Raw genomic sequence first — 12,896 nt, 5'->3', positions numbered from 1 at the left:
GTATGGAGGTCACCAAAACCGAAATTCTGATCCGATTCAGTGCTTCGACCCATACTCAGTTTTTTCTCCGGCTTAGTGAGCATACCCCTTTGGCAATTACGGCAAAATATCGAACGGGATGCGTGGTGGCGTCAGGGCATAGTTATTGATCCGATTCTTTCGTAGGGTCATAAAATAATGTATGGAGGTCACCAAGACCGAATTTCTGATCCGATTCAGTGATTCGACCCATAGTCAGTTTTTTCTCCGGCTCAATGAACATACCCCTTTAGCAATTACTGCAAAATTTAGAACTAGCCACGAGGTGGCGTCAGGGCATAGTTGTTGATCCGATTATTTCGTAGGGTCATAAAATATTGAATAGAGGTCACCAAGACCGAATTTATAATCCGTTTCAGTGGTTCGACCCATACTCAGTTTTTTCTCCGGCTCAGTGAACATTCCCCTTTGGCTGTTACGGAAAAATTTCGAACGGGCCGCGAGGTGGCGTCTGGGCATAGTTATTAATACGATTCTTTCGTAGGGTCATAAAATATTGTATGGGGGTCACCAAGACCGAATTTCTAATCCGATTCAGTGATTTAACCCATACTCAGTCTTTCTCCGGCTCAGTGAACATACCTCTTTGGCAATACTAGCAAAATTTTGAGCGGGCCGTAAGGTGGCGACAGGGCATAGTTATTGATCCGATTATTTCGTAGGGTCATAAAATATTGTATGGAGGTCACCAAGACCGAATTTATAATCCGTTTCAGTGGTTCGACCCATACTTAGTTTTTTCTCCTGCCCAGTGAACATTCCCCTTTGGCAGTTACGGAAAAATTTCGAACGGGCCGCGAGGTGGCGTCTGGGCATAGTAATTGATCCGATTCTTTCGTAGGGTCATAAAATATTGTATGGAGGTCACCAAGACCGAATTTCTGATCCGATTCAGTGGTTCGACCCATAGTCAGTTTTTTCTCCGGCTCAATGAACATACCCCTTTAGCAATTACTGCAAAATTTTGAACGAGCCACGAGGTGGCGTCAGGGCATAGTTATTGATCCGATTCTTTCGTAGGGTCATAAAATATTGTATGGAGGTCACCAAGACCGAATTTCTAATCTGATTCAGTGGTTTGACCCGATACTCAGTCTTTCTCCGGCTTAGTGAACATACCCCTTTGGCAATAAGGGTAAAATTTCGAACGAACCGCGAGGCGGCGTAAAATATTGTATGGAGGTCAACAAGACCGAATTTATAGTTTTTGTTCTTTCAAATATTCAAAGTTGTAGAATGTGTCCTTTTTTAAAATAACTTCCAGTTTTTACCTTTATAGTGATTTTCACATCAGTTTTAGTCCTTTACACCAACGGTTATATATATATATATATATATATATATATATATATATATATATATATATATATATATATATATAAAGGTATTGGATTATTTCAGAAGTTTTTTTACATCGAGAAGTGCGAGATGTGTAACTCCAATAATCCCTAATTTCACTCTCTTTCTTATTTTGTAGGTGCGTATGTACGTGTGTAGGTACGTATGTTTGTATATGTGTATGTATGTTTGTATGTATGTAGGTTTCAATGTGGCACGGTACATTTGTATGTGTATAGGTAGGTTTGAATGTGTATTATGACATAAATACAACCAACCTACATACATGTAGGTAATATCATAAGCAAGGGAGTGAAAAATTATGGATTAATGGAGTTACACATTCACTTCTCGCACTTCTCGCTGTAATATCACTTCTCACAAGATCCATCATATAAAGAAAAAAATTATTACTTCTCCATTATTTAAATCCAAGTAGTCTATTATGTATAATTTCAACCACAATATAATTTCAAAGTTGTAATAAACGTTTGATAAAAATATTAAAAATACATTAGTACTAATCATTGACTTTTAATAATTTGTTTGCTCTGATTGTACATAAATATAATACTGATACACGTCATATACATTTTTAATTATCGTTACAAAGACACATACTTATTGTTTATTGTGTTAGGTTTTTCTTGTTAAACGTCAACTATGATTTTTTTTTAACATTAATTTGTTCACAATTTTTTTTTTCAAATCTTACACATGCAACAATTGAATTCATCATCTTATTATGTGAATGGTAACACTAAATCACTAACCAATAAATCATGTGTCAACATCAACTAGTTAATATATATTTATTGGCGGTATAGTGGATAAGACATTACCAAAAAAACCGTATTAAACTTCTATCGTCTCTACACTTTAGTTGATTACTTTCATGTGATGCATATTGTAATTTATAATATTATATTCAATCAATGTTTTGAAAACCGGTTCAAACCAGCCGGTTGAACCGGATTTCGCACAACATGCCGGTATTTCGAGTTCGGTATTTTTGACCGGTTTGCTAGAATATTGTGCCGGCGGTTTTTATCTAAAATACCGGTTTTTACCGGCAAACCGGTTTTATGTCTAAAATTTTTTAATATTTGCAGCCCATATTTTTTTTTTAAATTACTTTTAACCCCAACAATTAACATTCAAACGTGTAAACTTTATGACTATTTTTTTTAAAAAAAATTAAGTACTTTTGTATTATTTTTTAATATGGATTAACTTTTATATTATTTTTTATTATGAAATTATTTACTTTTGGGTTATTTTGGATTAAGATTACACTTATAGGAAATTATAAGGTGACTATTCAACCCCGTTTAACCGGTTGTACCATTTTTTATCCCAATCCGATACAAGTGAAATACCAGTTTTTAAAACATTGTATTCAATAGTTATAAACGATAATATTTCTACCTCATGCAATGCATTCAAGAAGTATTCTAGAACATTAACACAACATTAAAAAATATGTAACAATGATTAAAAACACGTGAAATTAAACCTAAATTCATCTTTCCATATCCAATAATTTCCAATAATAAACACCTTATTATACTTATAGCATAGCACATTTCCCATCTATAAATAGAGGTTCATGTTCCAACTTTGAAATCATAAAAACAAGAGTGAGAGTAGTAACAAAAGGAAACAAACCAAACCATGTTGAAGTCTCAAATCAACCGGTCTCACTCTCTTTACAACCGAATCCCAATTCGCAAGCCTTTCGTTAGCGGTGACACCACCAACCATTCCTCTTCCTCCGCCTACTCCCCAGCCATCCTCCACCAACACACTTCCACCAAGAAATCTAATGCAACCCGTGCTAGACCTACCTCAAATGTAGGTAGTATTAAAGCCATAACAATTCCCTTTCTTACCAAGGGAACGACCGTCAAGGGTGTCATCACGATTCAACCAACTATTAGTTCCGCCCTTGACGGTGTAAGTGTTGGTGGCGTTGTTGATGTTGCAACTGATCTTCTAGGACTTTCGTTCTTGCTGGAGATCGTTTCTAATGACCTTGATGGTATGTATATTTAATGTTATTACATATTCATAAACAAGAATATAGATAAATGATAAATGACATTTTAAAGGTTAGATTATAAAACCCTTTTTGCGTTTGTTTTCTTTAATATTGATATTAGATGGATTATTAAAGACCTTAGTTTTTGCATTTAAAACGAGACATACGACATAATAAGCACGAGTTTGTTACACGAACTTTATGCGAGTACTAATGAAGAAAAATTTGCTTGAACATGGATGCTACCAACACCATTGGCGGATCTTATAAGGGGCCAAAGTGGACTCATTCGTCTTTTTTGCTTAGTAGGGTAATTTTTTTGAAAAAATCAGAAAATATTATATGTAGTGAGTCCTGCATGTCATATTAATTGTGTCCACCCACACATAATATATGACACAAATAATATGATTGAATTGAATATAGAGTTTTAATTTATTGTTTGACGACCCGACCTGAACTGGATTTCCGACCCGAAACTTAGACATAAGAAAAGAAAATTGGGTTTTGTGAATTTCAGCTCATCCATACTAGATGTTCAAGATCCGCCATGTACTGAATAACACATTGGTTTTTCTTAAATTAAAAAATTACAAAAAGCTAAGAACATAGGTTTAGAATTAGGTTTTTGGATCTATATATAAAGAAGACGTACTCAGCTAAGGCTCTAGCTTGATTTTGAAGCTAAACGAGATTTAAATCGAGCCAACGAGCCGAGCCATGATCGAGCCGAGCCTACGTCGAGCCGAGCTTGGTTACAAATATGAGCCAACTCAACTCAGAATGTTTCAAATTAAGTTTTTTTAGCTAGTTTTATTCGAGCTTTTATCGAGCGAGCCACGAGCTTTTTGAACAGCCCTACTTACCACATAATAAACACATATTTGTAAAACTTCACGTAACTTATAGAGTTTTGTTTGCTTTGAAAACTTACGTTAGCTATATATCAACACGTCTGTGTTCGAGGTTGTAATTTCTTTTTGATTTTTTGATTACAGCAAAAGGAAATCAAAAGACGGTGAAGGCGTTTGCAAAATATGATGCATTGGATTTTGACATCAGTGTGTACACATATAAGTGTGACTTTGATGTCCCTGATGATTTTGGAGAAATTGGAGCTGTGTTGGTTGAAAATGAGTATAGCAAGAAGATGTTCTTTAAAACTATTGTTCTTGATAATGGTGTTACTTTCACATGTGAATCATGGGTTCACTCCAAATATGATAATCCTGAGAAAAGAATATTTTTCACTGACAAGGTAGACCCTAGCCTTATTTACTTTTTATATCTAATAATCAGGGATGATAGTGAAACCCGAACCCGCTCGAAAAACATAAAACCTGACATAACTGGGACGTGTAATACCTGACATATTAGGGTTTGGGATTAGTTTTGAAATTTTTCATGAGTTTAGGATTTGTGATATACCCGATTACCCGATAACATTGACCAATTTACCCGATTATATACCTGATGCACCTAACATAACTTTTTTATATTAATATATAATATACTTTAAATATTTAATATATTATTTGTTGGAACTTGTTTATAACAATTATTTGATACATATTATTCTTGTGTTAATCGTTATTTGTAAATGAGTATATTTTTTTCAAAATTCTACGGGTTTGAGCCGGGTATACCCAACGGGTATTTTGACAAAACCTGATTGAAAATCCAAAACCCGACAGGTAATTATCCAATTAAAACCCGACAGATCATAACTTTTATAATCAGGCATGTGTTTAAAAATATCTAACCCGACTCATTGTTATCCATACAAATAATTAATTATATATATACAGGCCCTAGTACCGCACTAGATCACATAAAAAAAAGTGTATTTTGTCTAAAGTAGGCTAAGAAAATTTGGCACTAGATCAAATAAAAAAATGTATTTTGTCTTAAGTAGGTTAAGAAAATTGAGAATGTGACATCTGTGACTCCTAACATTTTTGGTTCTAAACAACAAACTCATCTCGTTTTATTTTCTCAAATACATGACAAAAATAAAATACAAAAAAATAAAACACGATATTAATACAACACAAAACTACATCATAATAGTAGAACAAATCCATACATCACAGTTTTCGTAGTTTTTCTAACTGGCATTAAACAAATAAATGATTTTATGGTGTAACTTAAATGTCTTAACGTTTAAGAAAATAAGGGGAGCTTGAAAACTTTTAACAAAAGTTATTTACATTTTAATCTCAACAATTGATAAGATAAATAGGACAATAAGATATCTTTTTAACTTGCTCCATAAATCAATTTTTTAGTTGATTAAATTGATATGTTGTAGTTTAGTCATTAGTAGAGGTGGGATAAAAACTGGTTAACCCAACTATTTGAAAATTAAGCCAAAATCGAATTAGTTTAAAACCGATTATGTAGAAACCAGTTTGGAATCGATTGAAACCGTAGATTCAGATCCAGTTTATAATTCTCTCTACGAAACTGCCTAAAACTTGTAAAAACCTATCATAACCCGAACGAAACTTATTGTAAACCTAGTCAACAAACCGGTTTCAACCAAAACTAAAACCAATCATAAACCGGTTTGTAATTCTCTCTATCGAAACCGATTAAGCAAACCAAAACCAGCTAAACCTGAAAAAAACTTATCATAACTCGAACGAAACCGATTGTAAACCAGTCAATAAAACGGCTTTAACCCGGACCGAAACCAATTATAAACATGTTTTGACTTTTATCGACTAAACTGAACCAGTTTTTGAACCTTTAGTAATTAGTATAAACTTTTAAAGTGCTTAAATGCTACCTTAAAAAGTTAAAAAGGACCAAAAGTTTTCTAAAACTAAATACTTAAAAATACAAAAATGGACATTCAATAATCATAATTTGAATTGTTTGTGTAGTCGTATCTTCCATCGGAAACACCTAAGGCACTGAAGTCGTTAAGAGAGAAAGATCTAGAATCGCTCCGAGGCAACGGCCAAGGAGAGCGTAAATCACCTGAGAGGATTTACGATTATGACGTGTACAATGATCTCGGAGCTCCGGATTTGAGCTTAAGTTCAGCACGACCGGTGCTAGGTGGTGATGAACATCCTTACCCTAGGCGGTGTCGTACTGGCCGTAAAATGTCCTCTAAAGGTACATATCTATCAATATATCACAAGAGAGAACTTCTTATTACAAAAAAATTAGAGAACTTATAAAGAAATATTTTTTAAAAAATATTTTCAATTTTTTTGTTTCATCTTTTTTATATGTTGTTATTTTCACCAGAAAAAAAGATGCAGTGCGCATATGCAATATATCGACTTTTTTTATTACATATGTGCAATATAATTGTATTATACGCAAAAATAAAATAAAAGAAAAAAAGTTGATGTAAGACATGTATGCAATAGTGTTGTGTTACATATATGTAATAACGTGTATTCCATATGTGCAATAGTGTTGTATTTACATACATGCAATATTGTGTATTAAATATGTGCAATAGTGTTGTCTTGCATGCAACACAACATAATTGCATATATGCAATACACTATTGTATAGGGTAAGGATCCTAAGAGAACCCTTTACAAATTGAGAACTTTGAGAACCATTTTGGACCATTAAAAACACCTTTGAAAAAAGTATTCAAAAAAAATCATAAAACAAAAAATAACAAAAATTTTAAAAAAGTAAAAAAACCAAAATTCTTATATTTCATTCTGGTTTCATTAAAAAAAATAAAATAAAATAAAAAATTAAAAAAACGTCGTATTATACACATATGTATAATTTTATTTAATCTTTAGTTACGTAATATACACATATGTACAATGTCCTTTATCTTAAATTATACACATGTATATAAAAAAATCATGTAAATGTATATATATGTATATATTATACATATGTGTATATAATTTGGCTAAACCGATGTTTTTTTTATGAAACCGGGATGTTAAAATAAGAATTTTGGTTTTTTTACGTTTTTCATTTTTGTGTTTTTTTTATTTTATGATTTTTTTTTATTTTTGGGTTTTTTATGGTCCAAAATGGTTCTCATGATTCTCAATTTCAAAAAAGTTCTCTCATGATCCTGATCCCTATTGTATATCTGTACTACATCGACTTTTTATAATTATTTTATTTTTTAATATTTTTCTTATTTTTATAATTTATTTTTAGTGAAAAATAACAACATATAAGAAAGTCTGAAAGAAAAATAACTTTAAAATATATTTTATAAAAATGTTAAAAGTATCTATTTATTTGTTCCCGAGTTTTCTTTATAATAGAAGTTCTCTGTTGACCACACCTATACATACACACACACAAATTAAATTAACATGCTAACTATGCAAATCAAGTAATGTAATTATATATACACCATGGTGTAATTATCGTGTAGTGTAACTACATTACGATCTAATTACTTAATTACACTACTTGTAAATAATTACACTATTTGATTCGAACAATTATACGTTAATTTAATTTGTACATTAATTTTTCCCTATATATATATTATAATATGCATTGTTCTTAATGTCTGTTAGTTATTTGATTTGCAAACAAAACTGAAACTGTTTAAATATATGATCTGAGATGAATGTTGTTATATATAATAGGATATAGTCTTTTTATTGAAAGTAGTTTGATCTTAGATGAATGAATGCAAATATAAGCCAATTATAAGAAGAATGTACTGAAAAGTGTTTAAATATTCAATATGCTATGATTTATTGTAAGATCGAATTTAAAATTTGCCAAATTATGTAATGAAATTACTGATAATTGTTAAAATATTTGATTTGGTATGAATGTCACATTTGTTAAAATATTTGATCTAATTTGAATGAATATAGGTAGGATTTAGAATTTTGATTAAGAGAAGAATTCATAGAAAATTAACTAAAAACAGTATTGAATTACAGATCCATTGACGGAGACCAGAACTTTGACGCCGTTTTATGTACCCGCGGACGAAGATTTCTCCGAGATAAAGACAGCTACCTTTGGAGCAAGGACATTATACTCGGTGCTTCATGGAGTTGTACCAATTCTAGAATCAGTCGTGACAGACAAAACCGAGGGGTTTCCGTTATTCACGTCCATAGACAAGCTTTATAATGAAGGTGTTAATGTTCCTCCACCTGATAATGGGATTATTAGTGTCTTACCTAGACTTATCAAAGGGGCTACCGACGCTACAAACGCCGTTATCAAGTTCGAGACCCCTGAAACCATTGACAGTAAGCATTTTTCAACAGTTTGCGTCTTTTATGTTTTTGTGTATGTTTGTTTGTTTAAGTTTTTGCTTATAATCGGTGGCTCTAATTGTAGGAGACACGTTCTCATGGTTCCGTGATGAGGAATTTTGCAGACAAATGCTTGCTGGTCTCAATCCTTATAGCATACAACTGGTTACAGTATGTATTTAACATTTTAACTTATAATCCTTAATAAGATGTTTTGTAAATGATTATGAGTTTATGACATGTGTGCATATTTAGGAATGGCCATTGACGAGTAAATTGGACCCTGAAATCTATGGGCCAGCTGAATCCGCAATCACAAAGGAGATTGTAGAGGAAGAGATTAAAGGTTTCATGACTCTTGACGAGGTAATGAAAAACATAAAACCGATCATAATGCTTTATGATTATGTTCTCATGCCTTATGTTCTTGCAGGCTTTAGCACAAAAGAAATTGTTCATGTTGGATTACCATGATTTGCTTTTACCTTATGTTAACAAAACAAGAGAGCTTAAAGGGTCTGTTTTATATGGTTCAAAAACTTTAATGTTCCTTACTCCCGGTGGAACATTAAAGCCACTAGCTATTGAGTTGACTCGCCCACCGTCTGATGGTAAACCACAGTGGAAACATGTTTATACGCCCGCAATGGATGCCACAGGTGCATGGCTTTGGAAGCTAGCTAAGGCTCATGTTCTTTCCCATGATTCTGGTATTCACCAACTTGTTAGCCATTGGTTAAGAACTCATGCTGTTACCGAGCCTTACATAATTGCTACCAACCGTCAGCTCAGCCAGATGCACCCTATTCGACGACTACTTCTCCCTCATTTTCGTTACACTATGCAAATTAATTCTCTAGCTCGATGGCTTCTTGTTAATGCCGATGGTATCATAGAGTCAACATTTACTCCTGGAAAATATTGTATGCAAATTTGCTCTGATGCATATGATCAGCTATGGCGCTTTGATCATGAAGCACTTCCGTCTGACCTCATTAGCAGGTATTCTTTTTGCCTAAAAGAGAATACATATAAGGTTTAGTTACATGTTTGGTCTTGTAGTTTACTCATTTGAAAATTTTCATGCAATTTTTTTATAAAAAATATTACTATGTAAATTATTCTAATAATTATAATAAAAAATTTGTTTAGGGGTATGGCGGTTGAAGATCCAACTGCACCACACGGTGTGAAACTAACAATCGAGGATTATCCGTTTGCTAATGATGGTTTACTCATTTATGATGCCATTAAACAATGGGCAACTTCTTATGTCAATCATTATTACCCACAACCGAGTCTAGTGGAGTCCGATGAAGAGCTTCAGGCATGGTTAAATGAAATCCGATCAGTTGGTCATGGAGACAAGAAAGACGAACCATGGTGGCCACAACTGAAAACCCAACAAGATTTGATTGGAATTGTTACAACCATAATGTGGGTGACATCTGGCCACCATTCCGCGGTCAACTTCGGTCAATATGACTTTGCGGGTTACTTCCCTAACCGACCAACAATTGCCCGCACCAAAATGCCTGACGAAGATCCCATAGACGAAGAATGGCAGTCGTTTATTAAGCGTCCCGAGGATGCTTTGTTAAAATGCTTCCCCTCTCAATTTCAAGCTATACAAGTGATGTCGGTTTTGGATGTTTTATCAAGTCATTCAGTGGATGAAGAGTACATTGGTGGTAATATCGAGGCAGCATGGGAGGCGGAGCCTGCTATAAAGGCAGCGTTTGAGGAGTTTCGTGGGAGGCTAAATGAGCTAGAAGCAATCATAGACTCGAGGAACACGGATCCTAGTTTGAAGAACCGTACTGGTGCCGGCTTGGTTCCGTATCAGCTTCTTAAACCGTATTCTGAAGATGGTGTGACCGGTAGAGGTGTTCCAAACAGCATATCTATCTAGTTGGTTTGGTTTGGTGAAGTGTGATACATAGTCTGTGTGTTGTGTAATATAGTCATAAGCCATGGTTTAGTTGTGTTTTGTTGTTATTTGGAATAAGGTTATATATGTATCATGTTGTATTGTTAATGCACGTCATTCTCAATGTAATGAAGTAGCAACTGGAATAAATTTGTATCCATTGGTTTCTCCTAGTTAATATTTCATTTTTAACCAAACAAAACTTAATACCTAGTTGGTTGTGATTAGAGGGGCACAATTCAGAATCGGTTCCGGGAATGGTCGGATTTTGACCGGGTTTGCCATTTGTTTTAATCAATTTTGGGCTAGGCCAGGTCCAAGTTTTGACCGGGTAGAGGTGGAACTGGTTCTGGCAGGATCGGGTTGGATCTAGTTACAGGTACGTTTTTTCGAGGAACTGATACCCAGTTCTTAAATAATCTGATTTACTTTCTAAATGCAAATAACTCTCGGTATAAGTAGTACTTGTTAGCCTTGCTTAAAGATGAGGGTGGCCACTGCTTCCATAAGATTTTTCAATTGCTTTCATCTTAATCTTGTATGGACTTAGTTCTTAGCCCCAATATCCGAATTAATAATGTCTCTTAGCCTATGATTTTAAACCTTATTAAAAAAAATTCATTCTTTACGAGTTTTCATTTCTTTAAATCTAGTCATTATTTTTTTAGGAATTAATCTATTACCTATAAGTTATAAACTTTAGATTGAATACTTGCCAGAGAATAATGGTAACTTGGTAAATTTTAGTGTTTTAGTTTAATTTAAAATAGGTATTATGAGTCAGATAGATAATAGATTAATTCCTCAAAAAATAATGACTAGATTTCAAGAAATGAAAACTCGTAAAGAATGAAATATATTTTCATTATACATTTGTAATGTCGTTTGACGTAATTTAATTGATTATAGAAAACTTAGTTTGATTATCTCTTTTTTTATTTGAACTGGTATTATAGTGATAGACAAAGGATCCTAAAAATTTTCGCCCCTCATGACAAAAAATCTAGATCCGCCACTACTGATTTTTTAGGGAAACAAATGAGAGAGAGATGTGATAATAAGGTTATTTGTTATGATTTAACTAACAAGCTTAGTTAAAACGTCACATCAACACCACGTCACTGCTACGTAGAATGTAAATTTTAACAAACCAATCATTTAATAAGGGTGCTATGGTGTAACATACTAGACACCGAAAGAAACTTTTTAAAGAAAAGTAATTGTTTGTTAGTGGGGATGGACCACACCTTTTGAGCCCATTTAGGCACTAACACACTAACGGGAAAGAGGATGGCAACACTCCCCCTTTGGCGCCGTTCTTCACTTGCACGCCCCCGAGTTGCTAGCACCAATCTTTGTGATGTGGCTGGATGGCGCCGGCACGTCATAGCCTAACAGTCAATATTATAAAAAAAACACCATCTTGATGTGATACAAAAATTTGGCTAAATTAATTCCATTATCAAGACAGTGATCTATCCACATCAAGGATGAAGCAAAATTCAAGCCTAATATTCGTTGAGTATATGACAAGGCCAGCGATCAATTAACAAACATAATTGATAAATGGTGAGGGAATCAAATTGACTCATGAAATTAGTGAAAAAGATGGTTGTCAATTTGACACAAGGCAGGCTTGATGATTCATATGTATTATATATTTTGTTCAAATATAGTATATGGGTCCTAATTACTTAATTAGGCTTCTTATATTTATTTAAAATCTCTTGAATACGTACTTTGTTAATGAACTTTAGTAAAACAAGGGTAGTTTTGTCATTTTAGGAAAATCTAACACAAAGTATCAACGGCTTTAATGCTATGGATCATTAGTGTTAGCGGTAAGACTGTCTACATCTTACCCTCCTCAGACCCTACCATAGCTTTGCTAGTGGTGGGATTTACTGAATACGATGATAATGATCACTAGTGTTATCGAAAAGAAAATATCTGATCATCATGGTCATTTTAAGTATTTGAAGATTAAACTTACAATGTACGTAAACTACATGGAGCATCTTTGTTTGTTAAACAAAATCTAATTATCATCACATGTGCAAGTCTTATCTTCCTTAAAATGTCAAATAAATAAAAATAGAAAAATATATGCACACACGTTTTGTTCATTTGTTGAATTAAATACTCTTGATCATAAATCATCATACGTACGTGCTCCAATGCTCTATTGTCCACCCAATATTATCCATTAGATGTGCCACATGCAAAGACGATAAACATGGAAAAGTCATTATTTTGGATTCAAGGACGCAAAGCCTCAAGTTCGGATTCGATTTTAACTGAGTTTTATCATCATGGG

The 12,896-nt window shown here is 33.4% G+C and overlaps 1 protein-coding gene across 1 annotated transcript; it reads left to right on the top strand.

Moving 5' to 3' along the window:
• Positions 1-3,000: 3,000 nt before the first annotated feature.
• On the top strand, positions 3,001-10,746 carry LOC143572076 (lipoxygenase 2, chloroplastic-like). Its single transcript, XM_077057332.1, has 8 exons — positions 3,001-3,418; positions 4,417-4,676; positions 6,307-6,544; positions 8,326-8,643; positions 8,735-8,820; positions 8,905-9,015; positions 9,083-9,651; positions 9,802-10,746. Exons 1-8 carry the CDS (start codon positions 3,052-3,054, stop codon positions 10,559-10,561), a joined length of 2,709 nt encoding a protein of 902 aa, XP_076913447.1. The 5' UTR covers positions 3,001-3,051; the 3' UTR covers positions 10,562-10,746.
• Positions 10,747-12,896: the final 2,150 nt, after the last annotated feature.

This window comes from Bidens hawaiensis, unplaced genomic scaffold (genome assembly GCF_021521415.1).
Source record: "Bidens hawaiensis isolate Kalapana, Puna unplaced genomic scaffold, B.hawaiensis_p1.1 tig00025707_1, whole genome shotgun sequence".
In the NCBI taxonomy this organism is placed as follows: Eukaryota; Viridiplantae; Streptophyta; class Magnoliopsida; order Asterales; family Asteraceae; genus Bidens; species Bidens hawaiensis.
This window is presented reverse-complemented; position numbering and strand designations above follow the sequence as displayed.